Raw genomic sequence first — 20,875 nt, 5'->3', positions numbered from 1 at the left:
TATGAATCAATTCAGTCCCAACTGTCCTAGACATTCATTCTTTAGATAAAAAGGTATGTTTTAATCGTATATATGTATTTCTTGATGACAAATGCATGGTACGTACAGAATATACATGAATCATCTGACAGATGGCACAGTGCTGAAGGAGTAAAGTAAATGTATTAAAGTTTCATAAAGTAATTTGCATATATTTATTACAATTTTAATGATACCAATCTGGAGGTGCTGTAATTGAAAGAACAATATAACTATTGAATTAAATTACAAAAAACTATGAGGTAGAATTAAGACAATCTACAATAACATAGTCATGAAATTTAAAATAACACTCAAAATGGAATATAGCCATAGTAATTCCTATTTCCATGAAGGAACTAAGTGATAAATATCAGATTTCATATAATATGTGACATAAAAGAAAACTATTGTTTGAAAATGGATATCCATAGCAATTTTCCTTTTTCCACTTCTGCTGGAAATTTTAAAATTATTTTGGGGGAAAAGTACCCCTAGTCTAGGAGATTGTAAATTGTTATAGGCTAAATATATCAAAATAGAAGTAAAATTACTTAAATAGTTGTGTTTCACTTCAAATACAAAGTTATATAAATTCAGTATACTTTATTAATGGAGAACAACTATTTACTTCATACAAATACTAAATTACAAAAAAAGAGAAATTATTTTCAGCTACTTATAAAATTTAAATTGATCAGAAAAAAAAAACTTTAGATTTCTGCATACTAAGAAGGGTCCAGTCTAATTAATTACACTAACTTATTAATACATATTCCCAAGTAAATAACACATAGTATATAAACACTAGCACATAATTATAATATAGTCACCATGGAAACTGATAGTTTTATTTTAATAGATTATTGAATCTGAAAAAGCTGATAACAAATATAATTATGTCACATATAATACATAAATATAATTGCATTTGCATCACTTAATTTTAAAAATCAGTTCAAAATACATGTACGGTGTTGGGGAACTAACTGAAGTGGTAGAATGTCTGCTTAAGGAACAGAAAGCCTAGGTCTCAACTTTGACCTCTAGCTTCTAATGAACTAGTTATGGTGGAACAGGCCTATTACTATTGCTGGGATTCGTGTGACAGTTTAAAAATGAAACAGGAAAACAATGAACCTAAGAGCCCTATAACAATAAACTCTTCTTAGACACTGCAATTATAGGAATACAACATTAACCCATTGAAATCCACTTTAAAAAGGGATGCTTAGAATAATTAACAGCTTTTGCTATCTTCCCCATGTATATGTGGCATATTATTTAAATTGGTTTCAATACTGTGCTAAAATCAGTAAGATTATCAACTCAATCAGTTTAATGGGTCAGGCAGCTTTGTTCTGAACTTGGACACTAACTCTGTTCCAGTTGGTTCTCACTGGTTTCACTGGTCCTAAAAAGCATTAACCACAAACAGATGAAAGGATTAACTTAAAAATTACTATTAACAGAATCAGAACAGCATCATGCTGGTTTTATTACCTATTTATTACATGGGTAGTTTTGTTATTTGGTGAGAGACTTTCTGGCTAAAAACACTACTAAAACCTCACAGTTTCATGGGTTAGATTTGTAAGTCAAGATGAAAAATAATATGGCTAGAATTATTTTTAATAGAAAGTAAAAAAACATTCTGAAGAATCGCAGAGTTAAGCTTTGCCCAACTCTGAAATACTACAATATAGCTACCATGTACCTGAAAACCCTGTACCTAAGAAATTGTCATCATTCTACATTTGTATGTTTTCAGTAATGACCTATAATGGATTAAAAACTGTCACTTTGTATAATTAGTAAAATGAATGTCTAAAAGCTATAACACAAAGGTTTTAGAGCCATATTCTCATTTATCATGTAGATATATTAACATTTGATAATGCAATCAATTATTAAAACACTTAAATTGTCTGCATAAGAAAAACGAGCATGCGCAACAGAATGAAAATGCCAATAATTAGCAGGCCTGTCATCTGACACTGAAGGAGCAAAGACTACGACTTAGGAAAACAGTGATAGAATCTTTATTGTTCCTGTTAATGCAACAAAAGCTACCTAATCTCATCAGCTTTTATAGAAAAATTGTGACTATCCTAATGGCATCACATGTTGCAGAGTTGCCTTCCATTATAAGCTATTGCATGCTAGGAAACAACACATGTTTTATCAGTCTATTCTTTTTTTTTTTTTTTTTTTGACCCCACTGGTGCAATAGGGACATCAACCCACAAACAAAACTTTTGACCCAAAATTTATCCTGTCTTCAAGAAATACAAGGATGAGGATGGAACAGAGCCTGAGGAAATGGTCAAACTCGTGTCTCTAGCTGCATATGAATCAGAAAATGGCCTAGTCGTCCATCAGTGGAAAGAGAGGCCCATTAGTCGTGCAAACTTTATATGCCTCAGTACAGGGGAATGACAGGGCCAAGAAGTGGGAGTGGGTGGGTGGGGGAGTGGGGGAAGGAGGGTGTGGGGGACTTTTGGGATACCATTGAAAATGTAAATGAAATAAATATCCAATAAAAAAAAAAGAAAAAAAATAGTGTCAAGGATTGGTGATTATCAGTCTATTCTTATCACATGAAACCAGACACAGAAAACTCTCAATAAGCCATTCTAATGGAGGAGATATTGATAATTCATAATAGTTAAGTCTGCCATTTGAATGCATCACATATTTTGTTGAGGCTCATATAAAAGTAACTTAAATTAGAAATTATCGAAGTTAAACTCATGCCAATAGATGGAAACAGTATTAGGAAATGATGTTGGTATGCAGAGATAAATCATAATAGTATTAATTTTGCTATGATAAGAAAAGCAAAGATAACTTTTGCATGGAAAACTTAACCAAGGGTAGGTAGCAACATTTTTTTTCTTTTTTTTTCTTTTGGAATAGTATTATATATTGAGACACATATTTCCACACACTGTAAAGAATTTAGTGGATGAATTGGTTCAGTCAGCTATGTAAAGAACTACAGACAACTAGAGAGAAATTATGGTCTCCCCCAAAGGGCCCCACAGCTTGTTATCTAATAGCAAATGGTCAGCCCAGAACAAATATATATTCATGTAACATACACAGACTGAGGGGTTGTATTTGTGCATTTAGAGTGCATCCAAATACATACACACACACAAATATACAGAGAGAGAGAGAGAGAGAGAGAGAGAGAGAGAGATCAATACCTTCAATTAAAGAAAAGGTAGCATAAACTTCAAAGATAGCAGAAGAGGTATATGGGAGGGATTGGAGGAACAAAGAGGGAAAAATACTGTAATTATATTACAATATCTAAAATAACTAAAATTTTTAGAAAAGCTATATACACTAAATTCTTACATTAGCTATATAGGGTATGCAAGAAGAAGACACGTCAATACACAAGAATTCAAAGCATACTGTTTTGTTATGTGAGACAGATAAGGAGACTATGACTCCCCAGTTGAGATTTCTGATAATAGAGCTTTAACATATACAGGTATACCACAGAGAACACCAGTAGTGTTTAAAAGTATAAGTTTGTGAAATTGGGCTACACATCTGACTTCCACATCTCTTCATTTGTAGCACAACTAAGTCATGTAGCATGGAGGTGACCTGAGCTTTCTTTCTGTGCTCAGGAGAAAAGGAAAGGTCTTCATTAATATCCTATATAGCCTAGAACAGACAATAAGGTATGAGAGCCCAAGTAACATTTAAGGTTTCATTACAGAGATCCATAAAACTAATACTTATTAAGATGCTGCAGGTTGTTTTCTTGTAAGATGATAAGCCACATATTTTATACAGAATATACATAAATATTAATACATAATTTAGAAACCGTCTGTCTTCTTTGGAGAGAGGGGTTTCATGACAGGGTTCTGTACATGAGGCTTGCCAAACTCATAGAAATCCTTCTGCCTCTGCCTCTTAAAACTTTCAATTAAAAGCATGTGCTACCACCACCCTGTGTAACTGTCAATCTTATTAAGAATCTATGAAATAAAATTATCTTCACTTCCACAAAACATTCTGATAGTTTATTAGTCATTATATTTCATATTTCTCCCAATAGCATTAACAAGAAATAGAAATTTCTTCAAATTTGAACAACAAACTACCAAAGAAACATTTGCTTCAGCAAAGTTTTCTATATTTAATAAAGCATCAGCAATGCTATTTTAAACTGTTATTTAGCTCCAGTGTGTTAGTAAATACTTGTAGCCTTACCAGTACTTAATGATTGGTAGATTATGAATTTCTGAGTAGCCTGAGCTACCCAGAAAAAAAAGTGAGAACTAAATTGGATCTAATAAGACATCTCTATTACTAAAAGTACAAGCTGCTATTCCGGAGGAGCCAGGTTCTGTAGCAAGAACCCACATGCCAGAACACAACTGTATGGAAGTTTCAGAGAATGAGACCATCTTCTGGCCTCTGCACACAAGTGGTGCACAGACATGTATTCATGTAAGTATCCATTCACACAAAATTTAAAAAATTCTCAAAAGTCAAAACAACAAATTTTAAAAATAAACATTAAAAGAAATTAAAATACTGCAAAGCAATATATGAAGCCTTTAAAATATAAATGTAAAAATATAAAATTAAAACTCTCCAAATGAGGTGAAACATTAACTCTTGAAAATACACATTAACATTAAAAAAAAACTGGAAGCAGTGAGGCTTTAAGCAGATTTCTAGTGTTTAATCAGTGATAAGAAAGATTTTTGAAGAAACACATTTGGTCACTTATGAAAAACTTATGAATGTCATTTTTACTAGTGACTAAATATGAGCAATCTAAATGTAATCATAAGAATATGTATGCATGTGTGTATGTGTGTTGGAGCCAATAATAAAGAAATATTATTCTTTAATTTCTGCTATTAGCTTTGGTATTATAACTGTAATTCTTTGGTTATTCACTCAACAGACTTGCCAGAGGATCTAGTATAGTCTAAGAAGACTAAAACATCACAAGCAAAAGAGCTATCTATCTGCCTTTCTGAAGAAATTAGTTGAGTAATGTAGGATACAAGATAATAACATCAATACTGTGAAGACTGTATTCTAGTAGAAGGGCCACACAATAAGTTATTCGCAAAAATGAAAAAGAAATACAATAAGGTCACAGAAATATAGAGTTTTTTATAACAGCTTCCAATCCAGGAACTAGGAAGAGTTAAAATACAAATCGCTTAGAAATTAATAAGAAGATTTTAAGATCTTTAAGAAGAAAATGAATGATCAGTGATATGTTCTTCACATGTGAATGCCATTAACACAACAGCAGAAGCAGAGAAATGAACTGAGGTTTAGCAAGGAAAGAAATATCATGACACGATATGGTATCCTGAAGTTCAAAACTTGGAAGAGAACTGCCAGGATTCCTGATACTCTGAAGAATAAATTGAGGTGTTCGTGTGTGCTTGCATGCATGCATGCGAGCGTGCGTGCTTGCATGCAAAATGTGTGTGTGTGTGTGGGTGTGTGTGTTTGTGTGTATTCTCCTATTTTTTCAGTCCGGAGTATAGCCAGGATCTCATGCATGCTAGACAGAACTACAGCCAAACCACTAAATGTGCGATCAATTTGTTAATTTGTTAATTGTAGGGGAAATGTGTGATAAGTAAGTCAGGTTATAATAATAATAATAATAATAATAATAATAATAACAATAATAATAATAATAATAATAATAATAATAGATGGGGCTTTGCTATGAATTAATCTATTATATCTATAACATGGTATTTAAAAGTCACAATAGTGGGTTGGATGTATTACTTCCCATACAATATCTGAGGTGATTTATAAGCATATAATGACACATTTACCTTATAAGACATTGGAAAGTATTTTAACATAATGATATTAATAATGAAATCTATTGAACATATTTTAAGGTTACTAGAAAACTGTTATGCTCACATATTTATGAAGAATGAATTTAAAAGGAAGAAATATGTTTAAAGTCATCAAAGTGGACTGATTACGTATTATGTCTATTAGGTATTATGTATATTAAATGCATTAGCCAGATTGAATTTCTCTACTCTAACTTATATATACTTTGTAAAGCCCAGAAACCATTTGGTCCTACTTCTCATCAGTCTAAGATTATATATATATATATATATATATATATATATATATATATAATATTGTGGAGCTTTTCATAGAACTGCTAAAATTTATATGCTAGTCGATGTAATTTATCTGAATAACACAAATATAGGTAGAATAATGATTCAAAATGAGTGACAATTTTTCATTTGCAAACATTATCAAAAGAACAACTATTATTGTGCTTACTTCATACGCTGTTTAGAATTCAAAAACCAGGGAGAAAGATACTCTCTAGCTCATATCTCAAAAAGCAAATAAAGCAATGCAAAGCATCGTTAATATTATTAACTCTAAAAGTTCCAAGTAAAAATTAATTTCATTACTTTATGTTTGCATCCACTGTGTATTAATAAAGCATCATTAGACAAATAATACCACAAAACTACATTCTTCCATTAATGACAAAAAACAGAACCAAAATCATCATACCATTTTATCAGTGACTATTCTATGGAAATAATGACAAAAGAAAAAAATTAGTCATAGGAAAAATAAATTTATTTTCTTCAGAGAATAATTTATTACTTGCTACCTCTGCTTCCTGCTCTGAAGTGCCTTTAGTGCAAGAGTAATAGGATGACACATTTCACAAGATAATATAATATAAAAGTACTACATCATTAAATGTGTGAAAAAGAGCTCTGTTAAACTATTCAACAAAATGAACAAATTACTAAGGGCAGAAAGGCCATTAAAACTCATTGCTCTAACATATAGAAGTCATTAACAACAAACCTTGGCTCAAAATCACATTCTTCTCACTTACTCCCTACAAAATCAAGACATAAAACAATAAACCATATAGAGTTGAAATGACGACTAAATACAATATGGATTCACAAAATCACAGCTATTGAGATATATGAGATGTTATATTATCATTCTATTGTTATAATAATTCCTGTTATTATTAGTAGTCATTGTACTGATGGCATTAATACCAGAAGTATTAAAATCTATATTGCAATTCGTAAGGTCAGCTATTTTAAAATCCCCTTGGTTAGAATGCGGAAGGTAGTCTATCTCAACATCTCTCTAAAGAATGACAAAATCTCTGTCTCTAAAATCCCTAATCTTATGCTAATAAATGCCAGTTTAAAAAAAAAGTGTTCATGCCATCCTAAATGGAAACTCCTAGTGTGTTAATAATTGGGGGGGGGGGGCTAAGATAACAATGGTAATCAAATAACAGAAACCTAAAAAATGAATATATAATAAAGTAATGGATTAAAGATAGGATTGTAAAATGACTGAAAATTAATGTTGATAATGTTCCCCTAAAATCCACATATGAAAAATCTAAGACTCAAGGAGATGGTACTAGAGATGCAACATCTAGTAGAAAAAGACCCCAAAAAGAAATCTTAAACCTTCCACCATGTAAGGAAGTACGTGAAGGCGTCCTCTACAACTTGCAGTGTATTTCTCATCTTCAGCACTGGAAGAAATGTGTGTCATCATGATGACAAATTGTTTGCTAGGACATCATTACTCTGTAGACACGATAACATCACTATATAAAGTGTGTACATGGTGAGACTGACAGTACATCATTGTAAAGCGATTTGGACAATTTTCTGTATTATGAAAATGGACATAATTTAGACTTTACCATTCTTTTGCCTTTTCATTTCTTAAAAAATATAGAAAAGTGCTGTAAGAAATAAAGCAACATTAGATATATTCAGGGCTAGCCAGCCAAATTCAAAGTTAAAAATTCAATTTAAAATGTCTTTTAGTAGAAAACTTAATAATTGTATGTACAGACATCATCAAACTATGTTCTACCAAAATATGATACTACAAGTATTAAAAGTAAACTTTATCTGTACTTAAAATATTTATAAAACCTCATTTTCATTTATTATTAAACCTAAGCAGCATTGTAAAAATATGTTATTGACAAAGCTGTTTTATTAACCTCTTATGTTTTTTTCTTATATTACCTCCAAGCAACATTAAAACCAAAGAAATTGCTTACAACTTCCAAACACGCACTATCTTGGTTCTTCCTAAAGCCTCTAGAGAACCCTACAAACACTAATTAGAATTAGCAGTTATAAGCTACACATTTCATTATTATTTCAATTTTAGTTAATATTAACAATCATTACTTTAACTCTTATATAATATTATTATTATCTATAATTGCTGCAGTTTTGTAAAGGCAAAATAACACTATCATTAAAGTCTGCATGGTTATATATCTCCAAATATCTAACTGAATAAAATATAACTAAAAAACATACAAATTCCAATAGTTACAGATATGTATATTCTGAAAGACTCCAGCAGTCTGAAAAACTTCTACAGCTGCTCTCATGTTTGTATAATACTTATATACATGTAATGTTTCTATTTCCTTAATACAGATAACATGTTGAATTACGTTTTCTGTCGCAGCAATATGATGGCCTATAAGAACATCAATGTCATAATAAGGAAAATTGCAGGATTTGAAAATTAGTAAAGTGCTTACAGATGATAAAAAGAATTCCTACTATTTGATGTCATTATATCTTGCCCAAGCTAGTGATATTCATTCACAATTTGCAAGATCCATCATTCAAACAAACAGGGATCATGAATTTTCTCACTGAAAATATTATGCCAGAAACAAAATGGAATATGACCCCAGAAGACTAATTCTCTAGGAAGAGGAGTGTTATACACATTTCATAATTTTTGTATGGCCTTTTCTATTAGTTATTAATAATGCTATAAAAGCAAATTGGGGATAGAATAAGAATTTCTATCCAAGTCTGGCAAAAGAGTTTATAAACTCTCGTTTTCATTTCTGTATTTCGTAAGAATCTCTTATTTTGAGCAAGCTTTATAGTATGTGATTCTGCTCACATTAATGAAAAAGGAGCGAACCACCATTCTTCACTGTGAAGTTCTCACCAAGTTTGCTCACTCCAAAACCAGCAGCTGCTGCGTGTGCTTTCAGCCCAGTACGCACTTCTCTTCCTCCCACTGTTAACTTAATAGGAGACTAGGGCTTGACGCTGCTGGCTCTAAAATCTGAGTTCAACCTAATTAATATATATAGTTTTCTAATAACCAGCTGAATCTGCACCAATAACAAAGAGTCAAGCTTGGATCACAGAATGGTCAAACAAGGCAAATGTCTACATGTGATAAGCTGCCTGATTTCTGTTTTTGTGTCTAGGCTTAGCATACAAACGATCGCTATTCATATGAATCTCTTCTGACCCTGGGTGTTACAAAATTCACGAGTAGTTCTTTGTTCCAATAAATTCAGTTAAGTTTCAGTCATCTAAATTTTTAATATTTTGCTAATGTTATTCCCTCTCTAGAAAGACTTCTTTCCATCTTTCTATATTGAAACTGTACTGAAATGTTCATAGCACCACCCCTGTATTATTCATTTTATTACAATTCTACAGTAGATGTATTTTATGCTCTCATAGCTTTTGAATAAATGTTCAATATTCTAACATTTACTCCAACCTGACAAAATATGGTAATCTCTCTACCTCAGTCAATAGACGATGAGTTAGCTTTCTGCTGCACAGAGAAGACAATGATCAGTTCTTGTCTGTGCACATACTAGGTATTTTACAAACTTGTAAAATAAAATGAAATAATCCTTTTCTAAAATAGAGATAAACTGCTTTTTAGTGGAAGATTAAAAATGATTTTCCCGGGCTGGTGAGATGGCTCAGTGGGTAAGAGCACCCGACTGCTCTTCCGAAGGTCAGGAGTTCAAATCCCAGCAACCACATGGTGGCTCACAACCATCCGTAACGAGATCTGACTCCCTCTTCTGGAGTGTCTGAGGACAGCTGCAGTGTACTTACATATAATAAATAAATAAATAAATAAATAAATAAATAAATAAATAAATAAATAAATAAATAAATCAAAAAAAAAAAGATTGTTTTAAAAAAAAAATGATTTTCCCTAAAAAATCTAAGAATAACTATAAATCTAAATATTATAGGTATTAAAACTGGTGCATTAATGCTTCTTTCTATTTAGCAACTCTCAGCTACTTTGAATTTTCAAACATTCACTTGACATTATAGACTAGTAATGCTTTATAGTGCATTTAGTGGGAATGGAGCCATGTGCTCTCCAAAGGCCTTGCAGTAGGGGGTAGTTCTCAAAAGGTTTTGGAACACTGAATCTAACAGCCTTGGAAATAGGTCTTAGAAACGATGGGTTGGTGGCTCATTTCAGAATGGTGCTGATTGAGCTGCAATGAGCAGTAGAATGGAGAAGAAAGTGGTGCCCTAAAGCTATGAGAGCCAGGGCAGGACAGCTTTTGTTTGCTGGAGCCAGAACCTCCTGCTGATTTCTTACTAAGCCTGCCATCTATTGACCAAATTATGAATCAAGGCACTGTGAATGTCAACGAATTTCAACTCAGAATTTCAACAAGAAGACAATTAATGCGTAATTAATACGTGTTGGGTCACCAAAATTTGTTTTTTCTATTGCTTCCATGTACAGGATGTTCTATAATATTTAACTGATCCTGAAATGCTGCACCCCCTTCAGAAACAATTCAATGATGCCAAAGGTTTCCACTGTCCTTATATATACTTAAATACTCAAAATTAACAAAATAGGAGTAATGCCACAGAGAAATTTGAAGAATTAAACTTAAGGGGAATGAGAGAGGCAGCATACACAGCAGTGAGTGCATAATTTGAATAATTTTGTCTGGTGTCATTCTGGTTTGATTAGGTTTTGGCAAGGGCATTAAAATTTACATCTGTGTAACTGATGAGCTCTATCTAGTGAGCACCACGAGGAAGGAAGGACAGGAGATTCTCTTTCCAAACAAACATTGGTAGTAATTGTCAGTAACAAAAACAACGCACATACACACCCACCATCAGATAAATAAAGGTGAAAACCTAATGAACATTTATTAAGTGTCTGTTAGATACCAAGCAGTGAGGATGCCAGGTGCTGAAATGTATATAAGCTGATTTCATTTTCCTACCTAGTTAAACATTAGTCTATTCCCATTATGGATGAGGTAATTCAGTCAGTGGAAGTTGCTTTTATTACAGTTGAGGAAAGTAGATGCAACTCTGTTCAACAGCCTTTTTCAAGTAGGCAGCACTTTGCACTACCATTACTAACTTACATTGTAATGGGTTGATTTTAAAAGAAATCACACACACACACACAATTGAACATACACCACACTCTACCCTATGGTTTGTCCTTCTATTTCTAATCTTACTACCTTCATTTGTAAAATACAGAATCGAAGCTTACTTAGCCATTTGTATAAACCAGGCAAAAGTGTAATTTTATAAAAGAGGTTTCGTGTAGGATTGAACAGAAAAGTCAACAGCAAGTGTTTCACAGCAAAAATATTCAAAGATGCAAAGTGAGAAAATCAAGAAAAAATAGTCAAAAATGGCCTATGAACTGAAGAAAAAACGTTCAGCATCACTTTAAATAGAAAAGGACAGCAAGTATGGTATCTCATACATGAAATCTGGAGGCTAAATGGTTTCCATGAATCTACAGCCATCTTGGTCTGCATATTAACCTACGCTAGAGAATAATTTCATTCTCAGCACCTTGCCAAAGGCAAAAACTATATGCCTAAACATTTAACAGACTGAGTATCTAATTATCCTAAATATATTATAGCAGAAGAAGAATTTCAGCTATTTGAATTTTGTTATTAAATTGTGTAATATTTACAAACACAAAATATAATATCTTCAGAATAAGATACAAGTTTAAAAAAGAAATCTGTTTATGTTTCCTATACACATCTTAAAACAAACAACTCTGTGGATACTTTGTTATAGGCATGGATAAGTGGTACTGAAGGAGAAATTTTAAATTGGAAGTGGATGACAGCAAATAAGAAAAAACTAAAATAAATAAAAATTGTTTAAATTTCATAGTCCTTCTGATCTCCCCACTCTATTTGCGATTCTCTTTCTCCAAAGATAGTCACTTAAAAAAAAAAAACTACAGAATATTCCCCATTATTTGTTGTAAAGGCTGATTTACACAATGTAATGTCTACATTTGACTCAATGATAATTTCTGCAATAACTACTAAAATCACTATGGTCAAATAAAAAACAAAAGACCACAATGACTCATTGTGAGACTTACATATTAATTGAACTACATGTGTGCAATACTGAAAAGATTATAAGATCTTAAAGAAGTAATTCTATTGTCAAGTCCACAACCAAATTTTCTAAGGATCATATATGGACATTAATTGAGAACATATGCTTATAAGGAAATCTAGAAAATTTCCAGAAAAATAAGGTTGATATATAATACACGATTTAAAATAAATAAAGTTTAAGTGCTACCACACCAGTCTTGGTCCAATATCATTCATATAGTTCAGAGGTACTAGTGTTCCATGATGCAAATTTGTGTTCCATGGGAAATCTACAAATTAATCTCCTGTTCCTCAGCAAAATGGCAATTTTACTACATATACCATAAATATTAAATAATGGTACAATTTATACTTTATGTTAAATAATATTTATGCAAAACAAAATTCAAATAAGAGCTTTTGGGTTATAGATAAAACTGTAGCTAAAACGTGAATTTATTTATGTTTGACCCGGTTTCCTGTGAGAAAACAATGCATTCATACTTCCCTAGCACATTTTACTAGAGAAATGAATTCCAATATAACAGGCACAAGAATTTATAATGTTTAAAAATAAAAGGTACCTTTCATCTGGGAAGGAAATGTCAAGGCCAGTTTTGCAAATAGATCTGCATTCTCATACTTCTCTTCTTTAAGTTTTAGCCAAACACAGTTTTCGGATAATTCTTTAGGCTCAATCTAACACAAAAATAACACTGATAAGGTTTTGTGTTGTGACTTCCTATTTAATTTTTCAACCACTTACTTGCCTTTGTTCATCTCTCTACTAAATCAATTTCAAATATATAAAATTACACATATAAATTTTCAGAGGAACAATTACAATTCTGTTGCTATACAGAAAAGCTACCCAACAGCAATGAAAAAAGTACATATGAAAATGTCTACTGAAAAGACCCTCAACATACTAGAGTATATCTCTTCAACTTGTGTGTGTGTGTATGTGTATATATATACATATATATAGATATATATATGTACATATATAGAGATATATACACATACACACACAAATGTATATATACATATGTGTATATATATTACTTTTATACTTAGTTTTTTTAAACACATAACAAGTATTAAATTTTATTATGTAATTTGAATACATGTACAATAAATTCATTGCTTCCATTTACCCTTCCCCAAACTGTCTTATCCACCCATTTATTTGGGTCCCTTCCTTTCCACAATATTAAAGTATAAAATTAAAGGAATAAAACCCTTAACATTCTGAAGAACAAAAATACCAAAGACAACCTGTTATTAGCAAACAATTGTAATGAGAAATTGACAGTACTTAATATTTACAATAATAAACCTGTTATATTTTCATTTCATCATGTATTTCAAATACTTTTCAATATGATTTTCCATTGTCTCTAGTACAATGTCAACATATTTGGTAAGTTATCTAGGTTGCACATTTCAAGGTGAACATAAAGATGGTAAGCCCACAGGAAAAAGTAATAATGTCAGTAATCAGTATCTTTACACTGCCTGATACTCACGTACAGCAGCCCATTTCTCACACATTGTCAATCACGGAAAAAGCAAAAAGGGCCCTGAAGTTATATCTTACCTTGGACCAGTTGATTCTTTTCATAGGTATGTCAGGCTTATATAATTTTTTCTGCTTCATTCCATATGGTAGCTCAATTGGTCCTGATAGGAGAGGAAAAACTCCCCCAGGGGGTGGTGGTGGAGGAGGTACTCCAGACAAAGGTGGTGGAGGTGGTGGTGGAATACCAGGCATCCCAGGTAATGGTGGAGGAGGAGGAGGGACGACTCCTGGAAGTGGAGGTGGTGGAGGAGGAGGAGGTGGTGGTGGTGGGCATGGTCCTGCACCTGGCAGTGGAGGTGGTGGAGGTGGACCTGGAATTGCAGATGGAACTCCCTGAAACAGAAACAAGTTTAATGCTCATTAGAAAATATAATACAAAATATACATATACTTTAGGTGTTCCAGTTTTAAGCTTGTATTTCTTTTTTTTTTTTAGCTTTCCAGATTATCCAGTTTATCGGAACCTATAATTAACATGTTTTGACATACACTGTACAATTCAGATAATGACTATTTCTACTAATATATTAAGAGAAGGAAAGTAGGCAGTTTCTACAATTTTGGGGGAAAAGTATAACATAATAAAACAATATATTTTACTACAAATACAGCCAAAAAGTATAGTATACGGCATGGAATTGTTAGCCTAGATGATTAAAGTTTGAATAAAGTATGACAAGGTCATGGATTAAATCCCTTGGGTGTCAATTAGTCTTATAGGAAGTATTTCACAGTACTACTAATTTAGCTGTCTTCAAATACTAATGATTAATCCTCAGTATCATCCATTTGCATACCCATATAATCATATCAACATCTTACATCCATCATTCCTTTTTGTCCTTATTATAACCTAGTAATGTAAATAGGACATTTGACGCCATCTTTACCTCAATGCTTATGATAAGGAAAATAAATGCAAAAAAAACTAAATGAAGGCTGAGAATGTAACTCATTTACTAGAGTTCTTGCATGATAGGGAAGCCTTAGGTTGATCCTCAGCCCAAAAAACAAATAAACAAACACACAAACAAATGGATGGGCAGGCTGGCAGATGGACAGACAGATAATCAAAGATACCACAGACAGACAGACAGACAGATTATCAAAGATAGCACATTGTAAAAAAAAGAGGATTTCAAATGAGGCCATTCTCTGCTACATATGTAAGTCGAGCCATGATCCATCCATGTATACTCTTTAGTTGGTGGGTTAGTCCTTGGGAGCTCGGGGGGCAGGAGGGGGGGGAGTCCATTATTTGATTTTGGTATTGGTCCTATGGGGTTCCAGTCCCCTTCAGCTCGTACAGTCCTACCAGTGTGTGGGGGGAGGGTACTGTCTTAGAGACAAAGGGGAGAGGAGGTTCAATAGAGGGTTTGCAGAGGGAAACAAGGGAAGAGGGTCAACATTTGAAATGTAAAGAAGTAAAATAACTAATAAAAAAGAAAAAAAAAGAAGAAGATACGATGGAAAGATATGAACTCTCCCTGAAGCTGTGTGTTTCCAACTTTAAGTAGGCTTGTATAGAAGTATAAATATAGTTAATACTGGTCAAGATGTTTTAGGATCTTAACTGCTAAATCCAAATTCTGATTGGATTTTATAGTTTTTCATTTAATCAACAGACAAAATGAAATTTTGGAAAAGCAAAGCAAAAACAAACAAAACAAAATAAAACCAAACAAAATTGAGGATTTATATTTGAATGTGGTTCTCTTTCTCCTAATGAAAGTATCATTTACCATGAAAACTAATTCATACACATGGTTCATAAGTGGAGAATAACTTCTTTTAACTGTCAGAAAGTAACTTCAGGTTTGTTCCCTAATGCCAATTGATTACAAGAAGATGACACTACATCCTACATTACTTTTAAGGATTAAATAAACTGTAAAACATCACTGATCACAGTGGTTCCCTTTACAAAATGAACATGGGAATATTTCAAAGAAACTAGTACCAATTAGCAGACATTTTTAAATCAAAATATTAGATTTCATTAATTGAAATTTCATGGTATGGTGAATAATTCTTTTACCAGGAAGAAGTCCTTTTATCTTGGCTAATATAAAATTTCTACTAGGATAATTTCCTGTCCCAGTTAAATTATGAAATAACTTTCAGAATAAAAAATATTAACTAAAATTTGGATAAACAATTTAAATAACAATTTTATTTATAAATATGCTTTAGAATTTTTATTTAAACTTAGGTATGATTGCAGAAATATATCCTTTACAATGTTAACAAGAATTGAACAAATTTTATTCATATGTATATTCATGCTTATATGTTTACATATATAAATACATGTACATATATTTGTATACTCAAAAATGGCTTGCCATTCCTGTAATGAAATACTCTTTAGAAATCCAGAGGAATTGCACCAACAAGCCTGATTTTTACTCTTATGTAAGATTAATGACAATATTAGAAAAATTCAATCTTAGAAAATCTGTACTTTTTTGACAAGTATTTTGGAAAATAAAGTTTATTTTGAATACTTGTGATGTACAATCTATGTTTCTTCTTTTCACTAAAAAATATAATGCAGAAGGGGAATATAAATATTCAATAAAGATGTTAAGCTGCAGTCAATATTTTTCCTCTATTAGATATAAGTCATTTGTACAATCACAATCGCAAATTCCTTAAAGCCATAAAGACTTGAGGTATATAGATTAGGAGTACTGCTCACTGTATAAATGGACCTAAAAAATGTACAAGTGCATAGGGTTTTAACTCAAGTAAATATTTACTTCACAAGTTTGAAGCGTCTCAGTATCAAGTCATATGAGTCACTTCTTCATTTAATAATTACAAGTCAAACAATCAGACCGGAATTTAATGCAGCACAGCAGTTGCTACAGCTTGTTAGGGCATGACAGCACAATCTGGTCTACACAGAGAGTTTCACACCAGCCTGCACTGAAGAGTGAGAGGGTGTCTCAATAAAAAGAAGAAAAGGAGGAAGAAGAAGACGAAGAGGGAGAGGAAGAGGGGGAGGAGAAAGAAGAAGAAACAACGAAAAGCTTCATCAAGATGAGTGTTAGCATAAGGTTGCTTTTCTGACACCAAAAAAAAAACAACAACAACAAAAAAAAAACCATAGAAGGTACTGTACTCAGGCAAGCAAGGTAATACATCCCTTTAATACTAGCACTCAGAAGACAGATGCAGATGGCTTTCTGTGAATGCAAGGCCAGCCTGGACTACACACAGAGTTTCAGGCTAAACAGGGCTACAAATGGAGTCCCTGTCTCAAACATAAAAATGAAAACAAGAAAAGATATTGTGGTCACATGAGTCAGAGAAGGACATGAGCAACAGGGTTTCTTCAGTGTAGGATAGCTCACACTATTTGATAGGATGCGACGTTTTGCAAATCTCCGAGTACTTATGTTAGTAGACTATGGAATACTTTGTGAAAATTATTAAAATATATATAGCCATCATGTGATAAAGTTGGAAGAATGAAAAGTATAGAGCCAGGAATCTACAGATCTAATAGAAGGAAAGGAGATTGAACAAGAGCAGAGTTAAGAGAGGAGTCAGAGGCTAGGCTGCAATGGGAGTAAAATGTAAAGCAGCCCTGCCTGCCAGGAGGCTTTAATATTTCTGATAAGGAGGTTTCATTTAATCCCAGATGCAACAGGCAAGCACTGCACACAATAAATTCTTCAGTAATAATAATTGGAACAATGTTCTATGAGAATTCATTCTTCATTGGCATAAAACATGAACTGGAGGAGGAAAAACTATAGGCAGGAAGACAAATAGGAGACAATTAAAATAGCTTGGGCAAAATGTGAGGGAAGTAGACAAGAAAGGAGTGTGGTTTGATGAAGAGGTGAAAAAGGCACTGGGAGAATTTAAATAAAACAGGAACTAACATTCTTTGTCAGGAAAAGGTCAAGCAAAAAAAAAAATCAAACTTTCGTGTTAAGAAAATAGTGGTAAATTTTAAAACAAATAAAAATGGAGACTGAGCTGGTTTAAGGAAATAGAAAAGATCAAAAACATTGAGTTTGATTTCAATACAAAAGACTTGCCTATGGGGACAGCTACAAATGTAAGATAGACTCAAAAGCCTTGACACCTACTAAAAGGTGATGTATGAACATATGAAACTGAGTGGGACGTTTGTGCAAAGAAATACAAAGCAGAGAAAACTGCCAAGGGCAGAGAGAACACAGAGATATCTCGCCATTGGGGAATGAGAAAATAAGAGAAATCTAGTTCTCAGACAGCAGTAGCATAATACTAGAAGGAAAAACAAAGACTTAAATGGTGAACATACATGATATATGGGCTGTGGGTAACTAAGGGTACCACGGTGGGGACTTTGTAGTTTACCAGGGACTTTGGAAGTAATTCCTCAGCATAATAATAGAAAGAGATGTAGTCAATCAACCACTACCTCCTAGACATTAAGTATTTAAAGGCACCTTCTAAAGTTCATATTATTCTTTTAAGCCACAACATTTGTTGAGGTTATACGTAGTTCTAAAGTGTAGACACCTTAACTAAGAGATATATTTGAATGTATGCAAAGAAATGCAGCTAGAAATAAAGTGTCTACATTCTGAATTGAAGATTGTCTTGATTTAAAGATCTCAAGAAGCCTTTTGGATAATTAAAATTCATGAGCATTTCTATATTCTTTTTGAAAGAAAATACTATGCACACAATTTTTCACATCATCATGAAAATTTCATGTCACAAACAGTTTGGCTTGTATAATGTATTCTGGTAAAAATATTCAGGGCAGTTTGAGCAAATGAAGCCTTATTTATTTCCAAACATTAAAATGATTTACTGTCCTGGAAAAATCAAATCTGTACTTATTTCAACTAAAATGTGAATCTGTGAACAACAAACTAAAGGTCTGCTTCTGATCACATTTTTCCTTCTGACTAACAAGATAATTTTCGATCACTAAATTCATTGTGACGTCAAGTCGACATTGTTTCCTTACCTGTCCTCGAAGCTGCTGGATTTCTGTTTCCAGTTCTTTGATTTTTTCATCTCTTTTCTGAAGCTCTGCTTGAGCTTCCTGACGAGCTGTGAATTCTTCATCGAACTGCAATGACCAAAATGAATGCACAATTACTCATATGTGTTTGAGAAAGATTTAAATACTATGAACTAAATATGAAGAACAGTTTTTGCTTTGGTGAATTCAGAGAGCTACAAAGAAAGATATTTAATTATTCTTCTGACAAGTATTCACACAGGTGTAATTCTCCGTTTTTTTTTTTTTTTAATAAAAGGAAAAAATGGATGGACTATGAAATCACTCTTCGGGTGTAATAGAAAATAGCTTGTTATAGAAATTCATTTGTAGAATAAATCATGTTTATTAAAGATTTGCCACCATTCTTTTAAGTTTAGTTAGAAAGTGAAATTTAAAAAATATGGAATGTATTTATGAGTTCTAAACGTATTTAGTCTTTAAAAAGATTGGGTTTTCACAATGATAAGAAGTATGTATATTAACAAGAATTACACTGAGAGATTACTGCTGCCAAATCTCCATTGCCTAGCATCCAAAAAGTAGTACTTCAAAATATCTGACAATACAATGTTATACACTGAAGTTTTATTTTATATCAGATGGTTAACAAGAACAACAGAAGAGAGGAAAATGAGGTGAATAAAGATGGTTCTGAATGTAGAAGTGGAGAGGTGTACTGGCTGGTTTTGTGTGTCAACTTGACACAAGCTGGAGTTATCACAGAGAAAGGAGCCTCCATTGAGGAAATGCCTCCGTGAGATCCAGGTGTAAGGCATTTCCTCAATTAGTGATCAAGGGGGAGAGGCCCCTTTGTGGGTGGGACCATCTCTGGGCTGGTAGTCTTGGGTTCTATAAGAGAGCAGGCTGAGCAAGCTAGGGGAAGCAAGCCAGTAAGTAACATCCCTCCATGGCCTCTGCATCAGCTCCTGCTTCCTGACCTGCTTGAGTTCCAGTCCTGACTTCCTTGGTGATGAACAGCAGTACGGAAGTGGAAGCTGAATAAACCCTTTCCTCCCCACCTTGCTTCTTGGTTATGATGTTGTGCAGGAATAGAAACCCTGACTAAGAAAAGGAGTATAATCCTAATTTGATCCTTGAATTACATAAGATGGCCAGAGAAAACAGAATCCTCCAAGTTGTTCTCTGACTGATGTGCATAGGCAAACATAGACCAACAAATATACAGAATGGGGTGGCAAGAGAAAGAGAAAAAAAAAAGAGAAAGAGACTATCCAAATTAAATAAACAATTAAACACATACGTACGTGCATACATGGATACATACATACATACATACATACATACATACATACATACATATAGATATGTACATGAGAAAACAGAGATGGAAAAAATGAGAGGTGAAAACATGGGGTGCTAAAGACCCCAACTCTACAAAAGGTGTATGTACATTTACTGCACTATATCCTAGCTCTTACCTCAATGACTACTCTAAACAGACACAAGTTAGACTCATATTTACAGCAAATACCATATAGGATTTGCTACTAAAATTTTCATTTTCTTTTTTATTGTGAATGTCAACCCAAGACATTTTATATTTGTATAGATTATCCCGACAATATTATTTCTGTTTTTAAAGGTGATATATCGTATCACCCAGAACTGCACTTAAACTGTATGAAATGATAGGGCAACACATTCTCTATTAATAAATATCCATCTTCCTACTAGATATGACCTTAGGAAATTATTACAAAATGCTATCCCGGTAAGTTGAAAAACACATGTCTGGGTAAACTGGATGACAGTGTTTACATCAAACCTGAAACCCTGCTTATTTATGGTTTGATTCCTGCCTATTTTTGTACAGGAAAATGCCTTATAGAAGTTGGTGAAAAAAAACAAACTTTGCTAATATAACTAATTTCCACCACAACAATAAATACTTGAGGGGAAAGATCTACGGATCCTTCAGTGATCTTCTTTTCCTACTTCACTGAGAAGATGGAGCACTTAGGCAGGCATA

At 32.9% G+C, this 20,875-nt stretch overlaps 1 protein-coding gene across 4 annotated transcripts in view; it reads right to left on the bottom strand.

Moving 5' to 3' along the window:
• The window catches only part of Diaph2 (diaphanous related formin 2), a 716,167-nt gene that overhangs the window by 480,358 nt on the left and 214,934 nt on the right, over positions 1–20,875 (bottom strand). For all 4 annotated transcript variants that reach the window (XM_006528581.4, XM_006528582.4, XM_030251385.1 and 1 more), the window contains 3 exons: positions 18,847–18,951; positions 13,884–14,198; positions 12,868–12,982 (listed from right to left, as the gene is read on the bottom strand). In XM_006528581.4, the coding sequence (XP_006528644.1) occupies positions 12,868–12,982; positions 13,884–14,198; positions 18,847–18,951 (535 nt within the window). The remainder of the gene's footprint in view (positions 1–12,867; positions 12,983–13,883; positions 14,199–18,846; positions 18,952–20,875) is intronic.

The sequence above is a fragment of the Mus musculus genome, chromosome X, assembly GCF_000001635.26.
Source record: "Mus musculus strain C57BL/6J chromosome X, GRCm38.p6 C57BL/6J".
NCBI classification, from domain to species: Eukaryota; Metazoa; Chordata; class Mammalia; order Rodentia; family Muridae; genus Mus; species Mus musculus.
Note: the sequence above shows the minus strand (reverse complement) of the source record. Positions and strands in the feature narration are given on the sequence as shown.